The 16,375-nt window shown below is 34.2% G+C and overlaps 1 protein-coding gene across 1 annotated transcript in view; it reads right to left on the bottom strand.

Moving 5' to 3' along the window:
* DACH2 (dachshund family transcription factor 2) overlaps positions 1-14,201 on the bottom strand; it is a 772,461-nt gene extending 758,260 nt beyond the window's left edge. Inside the window, exon 1 of the mRNA XM_049643267.1 lies at positions 13,690-14,201. Within this exon, the coding sequence (XP_049499224.1) occupies positions 13,690-14,201 (512 nt within the window). The remainder of the gene's footprint in view (positions 1-13,689) is intronic.
* Between the last annotated feature and the right edge of the window lie 2,174 nt (positions 14,202-16,375).

Below are 16,375 nucleotides of genomic sequence, written 5' to 3'. Positions count from 1 at the left end.
GCCTTGACTAGATTTTATGGCCTTAAGCAATTTACTTTACTTGCCTACATTTCGATTTTCTCACCTAAATTCACAGATGACCTGCCTCATAGAGTTGCTGTGAGGATAAATGCAGAGAGTGTATGAACAAGCTTTGTAGCCTATGAGATTCTGCACAAACATAAGGTACTATTATTCCCCAGAAGCATTATAAGTTTCATTATAACTATGGATGATGCTGATTTAGCATTTAGTGAAGAAAATCTAAATGAGATTAAGTGATCCCCAGAAGTACCACATTGTAAAATGATCAGCCATCTGTTTATAAAAATTTAGAAATTTCGCAAAAAAATTATAAAAGCAGGCTATTCTAATGATCAGATTAAATGAGCTAACATATATGAAAGCACTATATAAACTATGTACCAGTATATACATGTAAAGTTTTTACTATTACACGTAGCTAGTAATTTTAAATTTCCAGATATATTTTCAGGCAGAAGGCATGAAGGAAATATTTAAACTTTACTGCACTTATTAAATACAAAAATGACAAAAATGCCACTTTGATGTTCTTTAATTCAAATTTTAATGTTCATTAAATAATCTTGAATGCAGTGGTTCAAATTACTTCCTAAAATCCACACTTAGTTATTATTGAATACTATAAAACTTCACACACATACCCAAAGGCACAATGTAACCTTTTTTTAAAAATTCAGTCAACATGTGTTTTAAAAATGTGCTATGGCAAGCTAGAAGCAGGCTAATAGACCAGTAACAGTAATAGAATTTACACAAGAAATGTAAATGGATGTTGTATAAAATATTTTAGAAATTAAATTAACATTTACTAGCATAGTAAACAAATATTTTAGTGATAACATGTATTAAAATGTTCTATTATGGTTTCAAATGCCACCAGCTCATCTCACATGGAATAACATTTCCACGTTTGCCTTTAGAGTTTTTATTTTTGTTTACAGCTAATATATTTTATGCTTTCTGTTCCTGTTCAGGAATCTGCTTAAACTAACCACTAAAATAAAATGAATGCAATTAAATGGGATAATTCATTTAAGAATTCTGTGGAAAGGCTTTTATCAGTCCACACTACACTGCCTACCTCTTATCTATCAGCTAGTTCTTGATCCATTCAATATTTCCATGAGAAATATTTTCTCACCAAGCTTTCTCCACCTTTATTTAGTTTCATTCTTTGTCCATGCCCAAATGGAACTAAATCAATGCTGACATAACCCAAATTACAGTCTTCCTATCTTCAAATTAAGAGCCTTCCTAATTGGGTAACCTGGCTGGCTCAGTCAGGGGAACATGGAACTCTTCATCTGGTGGTTCTGAGTTCAAGCATCACATTGGGTGTAGAGATTACTTGAAAATGACAAAATCTTTTTTTTAAAGAGCCTTCCTAATTAGACAGAAAACTTTAAATAGTTGAGCACCACTGCCTCTTCTTTGATGAAACATGAATCCATGAGACAAATACTTTTACATTTTTACCACTAATACAGAAAAATATCTAAAAGGAGGAATTTCTTGAGTTTTATTTACATTTAAAAACTGAGAGTGCTCTTGAAAACAAAATACACAGAAGAACAATCATTCAATTCAATGGGACTAAATTTCAAAGAATAATAAAAGCTTTCGACTCTGGCAACATGGAGATATGTAAACATCACAGAACCTTGTGAAAAAGAACATGCCCCTAAAATAACAAAAAGCTGTCAGTTTTCTAGTATGACAAAGACCAATCCAAAACAACTGCAAATGTTAGAAAGTGATTATACCAAATAAACTCAGATCAGCTAAGCTCTGGAGTAGTTACTACCCTCTTCAGAGGTCAAGGTGTTCAACATGTGCCCATCATCAAAATGACCACTCTTGCAGGACATGATTGGCACTAAGACTAAAATGTTCCATTTTTTTAAAACTAAAAGCTGAAAATAGATTAATTATTCTTTTCATAGAGTAGAAACACTTCACATAAATGATTTAGCACTATACTCATCAGTGTGTTTTCACTCAAAAGTCATGATTCTTCTGTCAACAAATGTTTGTTTAGCTTATGGAAGATGGTCATTTAGGGGACCTAAGCATAGGAAAATATGTTAAAATCAACAATTGGCTTCATGCAATTTTCCAGGTTTTGATCTGCTAAGAGTTTTAATGATTATTGTATCCATTACATATATAAGTATTTCTATAGACAACATAATAAATTCAAGCAAAATACACTTAATCAATAACATGATCCAATACACTGTTAGCTATAACATATAAACTCTATGTCTGCTTATTATTTATTCATTTCAGATATTTTCTTCATATAAAGCATTTAATTTCAGATTTAATTCAATCTTAGCATGTTCCTGGGCTATCTCTCCTTCCCACCAGTGAATAGGCATAAAATGTAAATACGATTTAATAGTAGAATAAGCAAAATATATTTAGACAGGTAAATATACTATACATATTTTATAATGTACTGCAAAACCTAATTAATGTTATATTAATTTTCCATAATTTTGAATTGCATACATTATTTGCTTTTCCTTGCATTAATGTATGTTAGCTGAGAGTTAACAATGTAACAATAAAACTCTACCTGGGTAATCTGGAAATAAGAAAAATAAGAATTTGGATAGTTCTTAAGACCACTACTTTCCCCTTGATAAGTAGCCTTGTTCAGATGAATAGTATGTACTTATTAAATATTTGCTGAAATGAAGTGACAAAAGAATGGACCTGGAAAATATCTTATACATATATGTACACATGTACATAATATTTATATATTACATATGAATATATAATATTAACATACTATTGGTTAACATTATATATGTATACTTATATACATACTCATATATATACTTATATTATATATATATGTATATACACATATAATATGTGTGTGTTCCACTGAATATTCTAATTGGCTTATGAGACCTAAAACTTGTATACTATCTATAAAATATACTATGCAGTAATTTTTTTTCTATGAATAAACTCCCCTTTTGTCTTCCTCAAATAAAAACCTAGAGGCTACTCATAAATATTTTTTACAAAATAAATTTAGAAATTTAGCAGATCACAGGCTATTTTCAAAGCAGCAAGCTAAATATTAATATTAAACATTTAATTATACATGTTTGCAAATATTCTTCCAAAGCAAATCAAACTCTAAGCTTAAGGATCTATTTAAAACTCTAACACAAATGAAAGAAAGCTTTTGCACATGAGGAAGAAAAACATGGTTTTTAATCCAAAGTTGCACATTTTATTACAAAAATATGTCTCACAGAATGGCTAAGTTCATGAGTTCTTAAGGGCTCATATCATAAAGATTCAGCAAATATATGTCAGAGAAAAGATACTAAAGTCAATTAACTATAGCCATTCTTAAGTAGAAATACCTGTTTTATTCCAATCTCCTCTTGATGTATATTTTATTTATAACATGAGTAATCTCTACATCCATAAAACTAAATATTTTGTTTTATATCTCAATAACTATTTTTAGTTGAACATTTCTGGTATAATTCTATAGACTAAAAACAATCTAGTGTTTACTGACATAACACATGAAGCAGATATGAGAAAGGAAATTTAAGTATTCAACAATGGATATATAGCAAAATATTTGTAACCACAAAGATTTCACAATTTAGCAAATATAATAAGAGAGATATATAGTTTACATACCCTAAGCTAAAGATAGCATGATTCTAGAACGTAAGCTCCATGAGAGAAAAGACTGTTGTGTTCACTCTGTTTGCAGCAACTAAAACATTGTCTGGCACCACATAGTATACTCTACACACACACACACACACACACACACACACACACACTCATGTCAAATCTAATCATAATACCAAAATTATTATGAAGAGGTTTTTATTTTAATACCAATAATTAAATTGGTAGATTGAGTTCTTCAAATGTCTACAGATTAAAGACAATACTGCAAAAAAGATACGAGGGTCTAATTAATGTTCTGTGGAGAACTGTTTCAACTGAAGTACTGAAATTTTTGTAAATAAATTCCCATATCATACAGCATCCTACCCTATTGTTCATAGTGTTATACAAAGCAAGTCCTCAGTGTCTGTATAGTTATTATCCTCTCAGAAGGAACAAGGTCTAACATGCATATATAATAACATAGTATAAATGGACACATTAAAGATTTTATATTATTTTTGTGAATTTGGTGTGCTTTAATATGGCATTAAACTCAACGTTCTTAAAATAGATACTATGTAAATTGCACCTATGTAGCCTACTATCTAAAGCCATTAAGAGATAGAATAATCTTAAATGATAATTATGTATGTATTTTTTAATATTTTACTTTAATACAGCACAGTATTTCACAATTGATACATAATATAGATAATTAATTAACAAATATAATAAAAATTAAATCTATCTCAATGTTTGTGATGCTATTACTATGCTTTTTAGACAAATAAGTGAAAGAAAGACTTCTTCCAAAATAAGTGAAAGACAGACTTCTTCCAAAATAACTAAAAGCTCAGAATCTAGCATATTGCTGTAAGCTATAATGGTTATAACTGTTAATCCAATACACCTTTTATACAAACCCATAAACACATGAGTGGAAAAATAGCACAGATGTTCATCTCTAATGCAATTTCCATTCAATTTCCTAAGTGCGGTCCCTGTGTGCAAACTAGCTTAATGTTATGTTTAGCTTGCAAATTCTTTTAATAAATAATGAATGCAATAAAACTAGAAGATCAATGGCAAGCTGAGAAATCATAAAAAAAAAAAAGCCTTTGTGTTTAGGCTGTTGCCCATTTCAAACTTTAATCCAGAGACAGATCAATATTACTTTTTTCTTTTTAACTCATCACATAAATAGCAGATAGACTAAATGTAGCCTAAATGCTGTTACCAGCTAACAGTTGCCAGAAACCTGATAAGATCATTGGACACAATTGCAATGGAATGTTTTTTACCTTAACATACACACTACATTATACACTATTAAGCAGTCAACTTGTTTAAGAATAAAATGGTTATACAGCAATAAAAATACTGTGGTTCATTATTGTTTTTAACTTTCCTATACTATATATATTTTTTTCCAGTAGTGCAATTGCAAAGTTTTCATCACAATTTCCTCTAATAAACTAAATAACTATAATGGGTCAAAATAATACATATATATGAGTAGCTTCAACCTCAGGGATCCTAGATGAAAGGAAATTTTACTCTTCAAAACTAATTACAACTGAAAGAACTAAGTTATTCCTTTAAATGGATGGGGGATACTTCATGAAAATTAATGTTGCATTGGATAGATCTTGAGATTATCCAGGGAAAAAGTAAATCATAATACTTAAGTATTTGTGTTTCTATTCACAGGCTATAGATAGAAGGGAGAAAAACCCTCTTCTCACCAACTAATTTTGGATAAACATGCATTTACTGTTTGAAAGATCAAAAGTAAACTGTCACTAGGCATGGTGCTGATATCAAGTAGTATAAATCTATATAGCTGAGATTGATTTTATGGTAGTAGGCTTGCCTTATTTATTAATTCTTGGCTATTCATATTAGAGCATCTTCTGTGGGTTTTCACTAAAAGGAAATATAAGGAAGTCATCTTTTCTTTAAAGATATATTTCAGTTCAAAATTCTAATTTCATATATTAGATTTTGATACCTTTATAGGTATATTTGTGAAAAGTTTATGGCATGATTAAAATTGGTTTTATAATGGAATTAAAATTTCAGGATTAGTGTCTTTAATAACTGCATACCTTATGTAACTATTTCCTAGCTTTTCAAAGGAATGGCAATTTGTGCAAAGAATTCTGATAAGATGAATAAATGTGCATGTGTGCATGTGTGTATTCATTTAACAAATGTGAATTAAGTACCTGAAATATACACAATATTAGGCTTAATGAAGTTCTGCAATGAATATGACTAAAGTTAAAATTTATTCCTCAGAAATTATTATTACAAATTCAAGGTTTTGTTTATGTAACAAATTCCATTCTCTTTTAAGAATATCATTATAGGTAGTGATAAATATATCAATTTTCTCTTTATTACATTCCATTTTTCATAAAATAATATGCATTATGTTATATTCACATTCTCGATATGATAATTTCATCAATTCTAATATATAAGTTTAGCTCTAAAGAAAGATGTGGCAAAATATTATCATGAAAACATTCCCATGTTTTAAGCAAAATTTGAAAAAAGATTCCTGTCCATAACTTTATTAAACTTCATTATAAAATTATCTTTAAACTGTAGACAATAGCATGTATTCTAAGCTTCTAAAATTAGCCTAATAGTGGAGATAAAAATTCTCCTGAAGAATTTAAGACCTCAACGGTATCAATTAACAGTGTTTCCAGTTTTCCTATTTTAATAAAGGTAACAAAATTATGATGAAAGAATACTGTAAAGGTCTGCAAAGAGGAACTACCTCTAAAAGCTGATTTTTTAATATATATTCTTCAGAAAGTTTAACATAGAAAAATTGAATTTCTTTTTTAAAACCTGTCTCAGAGAATGTTAGATACTGAAAGTAGATTTTCACACTTTAATTGAGAAGGTAAGTCTGAACCCTTATTTGAAGTACCTCTCTTAGTCAAAGTTTATATTTGCTCCAGTTTTGTTTCTATTGAACCATGATGAAAATTAAATGGGTACATGTAAAGTGCTTAGAATGACGTCTGGTACATACAACTGGTATCTCTTTGTGAAAACTAAAATTAAAACTATATTGCTTTCCCGCCCGCCAAAAAAAAAAAAAGTAAAACCTGTCTCAGAGATTAACTAAAAAGTTATAACACCTACAACATTCAATTCAAAATATTCCACAACAATTGACAGAATTGTTTCTCTCCTAAAATCAAGGTAATAAAGCCACAGGTTAAATGAAACAAAGTATGATCATTATGATATTTAATGCATGTAAACAATAAATTTCACTAGCATTACAATAAATTTCTTTTGGTGTGCCTATGCTTTTCTACAGTCTAAGAAATTAGATTATAAAAGTAGCATTTATTGTTACTGAATGACTTACTAATAATTACACAGAATATAAATAACTGAAATATACTAAGCTGAAATAAACTTTTCTGAAATTTTCAGCTTTACAAAGTGAGGAATGATGCATATACAATGGACAGGCTATCTTCTTCCTACTAAAAAGAAATATTAAATCCTGAAGGAGTTCTGAATCCTTTGGTAAGAGTATATTACAGCTGCATTAAACCAACAAGAAGCTTATTAGTATGGATTTAATAATCCCTTTTGTAATCAATTTGGATACAGCATTATTGTATTTATAGTGACACTTTCAATTTGTCCCAATCATATATTACTTACTCTCATTTTTCCTACCATGATTAAGTATTAATGTGGGGGGCACTTTTAAGTAGCTACACTATATTTAGGTTTTAATATATTGATTTCCACGATTTTAGAATAATTAATATAGCATGAAAATTAAGACTTTTTCCCATGAAGAAACTCATGATTAATTTGATATTTTTCACTGATTCCTAAATAAAATAAAATGAATTTAGTTGTTCTAGCAGAAAATGGAAAAAGGGATGCTGCCACTTTAAAAGCTTCGATCTCTTTGACATTGCTGGCAGTGTATGGGAACATTAATGCATCTGTCATGATAACAAGCTAAGAATAACATCTAGACATCAAACCAAGCAGAGAATCCATCTGAAGTGATTCATTCAGATCTGTCTCATTGATTTATTAAACACACGGCAACATCTGCAGCCTCACAGAGCCGCTTGGTGAAATTAATGCAAGATCAATTCAAATGGAAAAAAAGTGTAAAAGAGATAAATCAAAACGCAATTTGCATGCAGTTCCACAATCAGGCTTATTGGGTACAAATGCTCATTTTCCCTTCCAAAGCAAATGTGTTTAAATGTTGTTTTATCTTTTTAGAATTGTGTAATCTGAAGTGACAGTGAAGAGTTTTGCATGTTGAGATGGTAAAAGGGAAGAAAAAGAGGGGAAAATGCTACAAAAGACCTTTTGAATACGCAACAACAATATCATTAATACCTAATTGTTTTGCTTTGGGAGAAGGTTTGATGCCCTTTCTCTGAAAACAACATTTTCACTTTTGGTCAATTATGGTGGTTTTAATACATATTTGAAATGCATATAGTGGATAAACCTAAATCATTTGTATCTTTAAGTGCATCAGATAAAGTGACCCTGAAGATCTAGATTGCCAAATGAAACATATCATGATTAAGGTTTCTTACAATTACATTTGCCTGCTTGAAGCACTTTTAAAGTACATAGGGATTTCATTCAGACAAAGATCACTTAAGAAAGCACCAAATAATTCAGACAATATTTTCTACAGTATTAGGAATTTCCTGTGTGAAACCATATAAAGCATTAATGTCTGAAGACCATTACTTCCTAATTACTGGCATTCATGTACTATACATTAAGGGTAATATCACACATAAATATCCAAAGAAATTCTCCATCATATCATGCATCATTTCTTTAATGTAATATCCATCACCTAATAAATGAGTGTTTGGACAAATATTAAATCCAGTTAGAGTATTTAGATAAATACAAAAATTGTTAGTTATGCAGAACTGTACATTTAAAATAAATGTACATGTGGAAGTTATGTACACTGGCACATGACTAAATTGCTTTAATTATAATATTGAATCATTCTTCTAATAAAAGATCATTGACAACTATTTGACTGCTGTTAATAGACAATCTGACTATCCTCTCATTAGCCCATGAAATAAATAGTCTGTATTTACTACCCAGATTAACTTCTAAAACATTTTTATTATTTCTGCAAATGTTAAGTCATTCAAAATATTAGCCCAGGAAAGTGATGCAAGTTCTTCAAAAATCTGGTTTTGCATAACTTTCTTATGAATGAAAACATCAATTTTCAAAGTAAATTGTTATTCTGTGTAGATTATGAATTATATTCATTGAGTGTGAATACAAAGCCAAAATCATTGAGTATTTATAATAATTGCATTTCTTGTATTTGAAAGTAGTTTTAAATTATTTTAAAGTCATAATTCACATAAAGTTATTCTAACATGGATGCCCATTTATGCTTTGTTCACACAGTCAAAATAACAATTAACTACAATTGGATCATTTAAATTTTTAGTATAAAAACTGAATTTTATTCTTTTGAATATATGTTGAGTTGTGTCTCCAAATATGTTAAAATGTTTTCTTAATCATATATTCTTGTTTCTCCAAGCATTCATTTAACTATATAAATAACTGAATAACATTTAATCAGTTGATCCCCAAATTAAAGTAAATGCTGATGAAATTTAACAATGTTACTTTTACATAGACAGATAAAAATAGATAACACCAAAACGTGCTGATTTTTCACATTTACTGAATATCAATTTTTAATTTAATATTTTACTGCTATATTAAACTTTGAAGAATTTAGAAAGGAAAATTCATTGCATGGGAGTGAGATTTTTAGACATTTGCTTTCTGAATCTGCCTGCTCTGATATTAAAAACTCCAAGTTTTGGGGCACCTGGGTGGCTCAGTCGGTTGAGTGTCCGACTTCGGCTCAGGTCATGATCTCGCAGTCCGGGAGTTCGAGCCCGGCGTTGGGCTCTGTGCTGACAGCTCAGAGCCTGGAGCCTGTTTCAGATTCTGTGTCTTCCTCTCTCTCTGACCCTCCCTCATTCATGCTTTGTCTCTCTCTGTCTCAAAAATAAATAAACGTTAAAAAAAAATTAAAAAAAAAAAACTCCAAGTTTTGTTGCACAAGAAATGAAAAAAAAAAATCACGGTGACTCATCTGCCAAAAAAAAAAAAACTAAAACAAGATAACTTTTAGTTCTTTTTATCATCATTTTATTAATAGTCCTCAAAATAATCTCCATACCATTAGTTTCTGAAGTAAAAAAGTAACCAGGAAAAATATTGTACAGTCCTTTGGAACTGCAGTGATGTAAAGCTTGGTTTAATTAATAGAACAATGTATAGTCAAGAAGTTTTTTTAGTCTTACTATTCTCTAGTAGCTGAGGCAAGTATTATTTTCCAAATACTTTTCTGGGAAGACAACTTGGAATGTTTTGAAAATTAGCTAATAACAAAATAATTAATATAAACCACTGATAGAGTTCTTATGACTCTCAGTACTGTAAAAGAAACAATCATGTATGTATTTTATTCATTCACTCTTCGGCAGTGCACATATATAAATACGTGTCCTGAGCTGAATCAAAATGTCACTTACTGGCAATACATTAAGGTCTTTGAAAGTGACCAATTTGAAAATGGTCCATTTTGTGTCTTCTGGAATAGTGTAGGAAGCATTCCAAATTAGAATACCCTAAGTCAGGACTTATACTCTTCCCCAGTTAACTGACACAGAGAGGAAGAAATGTTTAGTGTGTAGGAAAAGAAAATTACCAATGACACCATTACAAATAGGCCTTCAACTGAACAATACATTATGGGAATTTATTCATCAGGAAATAAGGATGAATTTTTTTCTCAAATAAAAATAGCATATAAGAGTTTCTACTCACTGAACATATATATACTCTTTCCTTGCATTTTCCCCTTTAACCAAAAGAGCTAAGAAGTCTTGAGTCCTCAGTGACAATCTTCGTTAGCCAAGTCTCCACTGATTCATCGCTCATGTTTTTAGGCATCTCTATAAGTTCTTCGGATTCATCTTTTACCTCCTCTCATAGCATCATTCTGCTCATATCCTATATCTCTTTTTTCTTACTGGCTTCATGTCTCATCTACCTCATTTTGTCTCTCTTGGGCCCCATTCGTATTTACATCCCTCACCTTTCTTTTCACGGACTGGAAAAGTCATAGAAATAACGTTGATCTAAATAATAATCTCACGATTTTATAAAATCATTGGATACTGGGAGTGATTGAAGGTACACATTTCTGTAAATGATGTTACCTAAAGTCATAAAGCATCCATTATATATAGCATTATCACATTTTGTAGCTTTTAACAACATGGTTATGAGGGCATTTTGCTTTGATAAAATTGGGTAATGTTATTTTATCATTAATTAGATTTTTCCCAGATATTGTGTTTTTTTTTCTATCTAGAAATTGCATTATAGATGTGTTTCTAGTAGTTTTCCTCATCTCCATTCATGGGCTGCATTCATAGAATATATTTCATAAATTTTTACAATTATATATCGTAACACTTGTCACCCATATAAAATGCACGTGAATAAATAACATTCCCATAAACAAATAAATGCAAAAGGAGGCACAGGCATCATATCTCATACATATTTCTTCTTATGTTTTTAATATTTCCCTATCACCTGTATACATGCATATACATATATAAAAGCAATTTAAGCCCTCAAAAATGTTAGCACTGCCAATGCTGTGATAAGGAGTAAATAAAACTTAACTGAATTAAATAATAACCTAAAAACACATCATATATTAGGGTCTAAAAATAGTATAAGAACACCTGCTTCTTGATACAGAGTAATCTATCATTTTTCCCTTCAGTAAGTAGCTGTAGTAAAAATTAATTAAAGAAAACTTTCCATTTACAGAGGAAGTATCAAAGTCACATTAAAATACTAATCTATTTACTTTTAAATGAAAGTCATAGATTTTGCTCAAGGATGTGTAAATTAATTATTGAAGTAGGGCAAATTTCTTGCATATAATAATTGTTCCACTTTAAGAATGGGTGTTTGTAATAAAGAAGAGGGAAGGGAAGGAGGAGGAGTGAGAGTGGAGGTGGGGGAGATAGGTTTTCATGTCTGCAATTGTTTAAATGTGTCTTTTTAAATGGCAGCAAATGAACTAGATGACTTTCATCTGAAGTCCCTGGTAATTTTCTGAGTTTGTATGTTAGTACAGTGCTTTGTGGTCAAAATAAAATTTCCTTTCTACTCTTAAAACATAATTGCTTATTTTATCGAGGGAGCAGTTATTCTTTGTGTTTTAAGGTCATCTATCTACCTTGAGAAAATTTGATCTAATAAACCAGGTTTATAAGCTCCAGATATGAATCACCTAGAAGTTCTCATAAAACAGGTTTCTGTTTAATTGCTAGAACACAGGAGAACACTGCTCAAAGTGGGGGAAGAAAGGTTCCCTTGTAAGTTCTGTAGCATTACTTTATTGTAGCAGTCAGCAACAGTTTGTCTACAAGTCGTCAGTAAACTTCAACAATACATAGTAATTTGGATTTTACAACAGATGTGACAATTCAGTTAGTTTTAGTTGGTAAATCCAGGGCTCTCATAATTTAAAGTTGCCCTGTGAGAAAGTCCACCTCTGCAGAAGTTTTCTGCAAAATGATCAACAGTAGTGCTGTTTTACAACAAATCCCTTTGCTCTCTTTAACCCAGTGATGATTTCTTGGTTTGTATGCCAAATGTGTACATGCTTAACAACATGATTACCAGCCTGGAGATGGAATAAAAACACTAAGAGGACTAATTCACAGGTCTTTAAAAAGTCAAATACTCTTGAGTATAGTTTACTTCACTTTCTTTTTTTAAACTCGGAAAATACTGAATACAATTTGCTTATGGGCATATGCGAATAGACATTTGTTCTACAATGTACTTCTAAACTGTCATATGAAGAAGGTACACTTAAACCAGAGAAGCTGGTCATCATCATCATTTAAGGAATCCTCTCTGTGGGGGAATAGGATCCTTCCAACTGTTTGCCTGGCGGTGGGCAAGAGCTGGAAGCATCCTCTCCAACTTCTACTTCAACCCTCAACCAGTTCCCAGACCCAGCGTTTCATTCCCCACATTGCCCTGTGCGGATGACCCAAAAGAGACGACCCCAGGAAAGTGACATCTGTTGTCATTCTTTTTTTTTTTTTTTTTTTAATGGGATCCATCGACTTTTCTGTATCCTGAACCGGGGAGCTTTGCCCAGTAGGCATCTGCATTGGCTCACACACACGCGTTCTCTCTAGCGCGCGCTCTTGCGCGCTCTCTCTCTCTCTCTCTCTGTGTGTGTGTGTGTGTGTCTGTGTCTGTCTCTGTCTCTGCTCTCTTTCATACACAGACACTCATAAACACACCATCACCATCACCACCATCACACACGCCGTGCACTCTCACAACAAACACACAGGATGGGAAAAGAATCACCCTCTGGGTTGGATTCTAGATTTCAGACCCTCTGCCTCCCCCAAATGCTGTATTCTGGATTGCAGTTTAGGAGCCCAGTTTACAGCTCTGCCAGCCTTCTCCCCCCCCCCCCCCCACAAAAAAAAGCCCCTGGTGTCTGTGTTCAGGAGAAAACCTATCCGACCCGTATGGCCACAGAAGAAGAATGAAAACCACATAGAGAAATTAACAACCACAAGCAGCCAAAAAAGCCATGCAAGATATGGACGAAAAGCTGAAAAGTTTCAGTAGAGGACAGCAAACTGAAGTTTGTGCCGGACTTAGACCCATGCCCTGACACTGAGCGGGGAGACCAGAAGGGAAGAACAATTAATGAGTCCTTCTAGTCCCCTTTCCCCACCGACTTACAGCCTGAAGAGTAGAGGCAATCTAGTTAAGGCACTCTACAAAGTTGGATGCTGTTGATGAAACATGCAGAAGAGGGCAAAGAGGGAAGAGTAAGCTAAAAAATGATTATCTCACCTGGCATTGGTGCAATCGGTGAACAAAGTTTCGAAGTCTTTTCTGGTGATGAGTTTGCAGCGGTTCACCCCCGGCTGGATGGCCCCCAGACCGCGGAGTATCCGGACCTGCTCCACAGTACATACCACGGGGGATATGTCCAGTCTCTTCAGCTTGGTGTACACCGTGTGCAACCCTCCCACCAGGTGCTTAAGGAAGAGATCAAAGACTTGCGGCAGGCAAATCAGTTCCTGACCATCCATCAGGAACGAAGCCACCTTCACCCCATGCATGTCGACCATCCTGCACTCGGTGTTGGTGTTGCCACTGCCTCCGGTGGCTCCACCAACTCCGCCACCCCTGGCGCTGCTGCTGTGGTTATTAGCCATGAAACTGTTGATCATATTAGGGGTGAGACGAGGAGGCTCCCCAGGAGTCGAGTACAAGGTTTCTGCCCGAAATAAGCCCCCCGGGACGCCGGCACCGCTCGAAGTTGCAGAGATCACCGGAGGTACGGAGACAGCCATGGTCATTCAGTCTCAAATCGTAGGTTTTTGGGCCCTGTTTTCTCGTCCTGTCTCCTCTAGGTCTCCTCGCACTCGCTCCCACACTCTGGCGCGCTTTGCTCTCTCCAAGCTGTTTTCAAGTCTATGGTAGCCCGGCTCACACTCACGTTCACGCTCACCCACTACGCAGCAAATGGCTAGCAGCCCGGACGCGCGGCGTTCGGAGAACCCACCCCCAACACTCCTTCTTACGAGACTGGCAGCGTCCCCCAGCCAATGGACCCCACCCGCCTCGGCTCCTGAGCGCGCCCAATGGCTGCTGCCCGCGAGGAGGTGGAGACTCTCTGGCCGGCCTCCCAACTACCTGAGGGCTTTCAGGGTTCGCTGGTAAAAGAGGATGGAGCTTGAGAAGGGGGCGGTGTGGTTCCTTTGCTTCAAGCCTAGCAGGCAGAGGAGAGAACGTCCAATTATCACGCAGAACTCTCAAAGTGGCCTGGGATATAGGCCCCTCCCCCTCCATACCCCACCAACGTTGATGTGGGAACACAAAGTGCGAGTCCAAAACATGCCTCTCCGCAACCCTGAACCACCCTGCACCTGGATTCAATTCCTGAAAGGGTGGTGGCAGCTCCAATTCCATTTGCACATTGCTCCTAAACTCTGTGGGTCTTAGATAGCTTCACCCAGCTTCCAGGAGAAAGACTCCAGTGAGTTCAGCCCACCTAGAGCGCTTGGTGTAAATTCTCCGATACTCAGCGCACAGAGGAACCAGCGTTCAAAACCGCACTCAGATCAGAGTTGCAGGTTGCTAACCCTAATCCTAAACACTAGCAGGCTCGGTGAGCCAGTGATGAATCACTTTGGAAAGTAGGCTAAGGGATTTGGTTTGCAGGTGGTGGACTGACGCCTCATTTTACCGCACTTGCTTCACTGTCTAGTAACAGACTGTTTTCTCTGTCTCCTTTCCCTAGTTTCAAGATTGTCCTGCCCCATCCCTGGCAAAAAAAAAAAAAAAAAAATGATAGGAAAAGTTCCCGTAAGACTCAAGACAGTCATTACAGAATATGAGAGAACAGCAAGGGTTTGCGCTCTTTAATACTACATTTTCTTCCCTCATCTATGGGCTTTGATGGCCCAGTAATTACAGCGCCATGTCCTGCACTGTAGCTCAAGATTCCTCTTCCCCCACGTCAAGTGCCCCTAAACCCACTACTAGATTTCACGATAAGCAAAATGTCTAGGCAAGGTACATTCCAAGGAAAAGGCATGGTCCTTTCCACACAGCATGAAGTGGTTAGATCACTGCAGCAAAGTTGTTTTAAGACTCCTGTGGAGCTTTTGATTCTCTGAAATCGAGGTGTTTCCTTTCCTGTGCTCCTTTCCTTTACAGGCTGTTATTCATAAAGTGAAATCCATGCTTCATTTCCTTACAAAACGTTACCAATGATACAGCTATGGCCACTTCTCCAATATCGTTCCAAAATGCAAATAATTTTAGATCTTTACTGAATTCTATTTAGATCTTGTACATAGCAGTATCAAAAAGGAAAAATGGGTGGGTTTCCCTTCCCCTTAATGAGACATAAATGTCCTCAATTAGATTTTCCTGTATCTCTCTTCAACATATTTTCTCCTTTTGTCATTTCATCAAACAAGTAGTAAGAACTATCCTTTGAATCGCTTCATACTGTTACAATTTTTTAATTGTATGGAGTTAAAGTGTTAAGAAGTTGTGATGATAGTTGCTTTTGGAATACAGTGATAAGTGACTCTAACATAATAGACTACAATTCATGCAAGCATAAAACACTTTTAAAAGGTATTAAATCATCTTTACAAGTTGTTATTGTGGGAAGAAAAGAAGAAGGAGCAAAAAAGGACATTTGAGAAGAGAAATCAGAGGCAGAAAAAGCTTCCACAAAAAGTAGAGGTTTTCAAAAAGGAATAGAAAAGCAGTAGAGGTTTTCAAAAAGCACTGACAGAAATGTTTATATTTACCAGCTTTTTAAAAGATAAATCCTGGGGCGCCTGGGTGGCTCAGTGGGTTAAACTCAACTCTTGGTTTTGGTTCAGGTCATGATCTCATGGTTCATGAGTTTGAACCCTCATTGGGCTCCGCACTAATAGTGCCAAGCCTGCTTGGGATTCTCCCCCCTCCAGCTTGCTCTCTCTCAAAATAAATAAATAAACATAAAAAAAAT

The sequence above is a fragment of the Panthera uncia genome, chromosome X, assembly GCF_023721935.1.
Source record: "Panthera uncia isolate 11264 chromosome X, Puncia_PCG_1.0, whole genome shotgun sequence".
NCBI classification, from domain to species: domain Eukaryota; kingdom Metazoa; phylum Chordata; class Mammalia; order Carnivora; family Felidae; genus Panthera; species Panthera uncia.
This window is presented reverse-complemented; position numbering and strand designations above follow the sequence as displayed.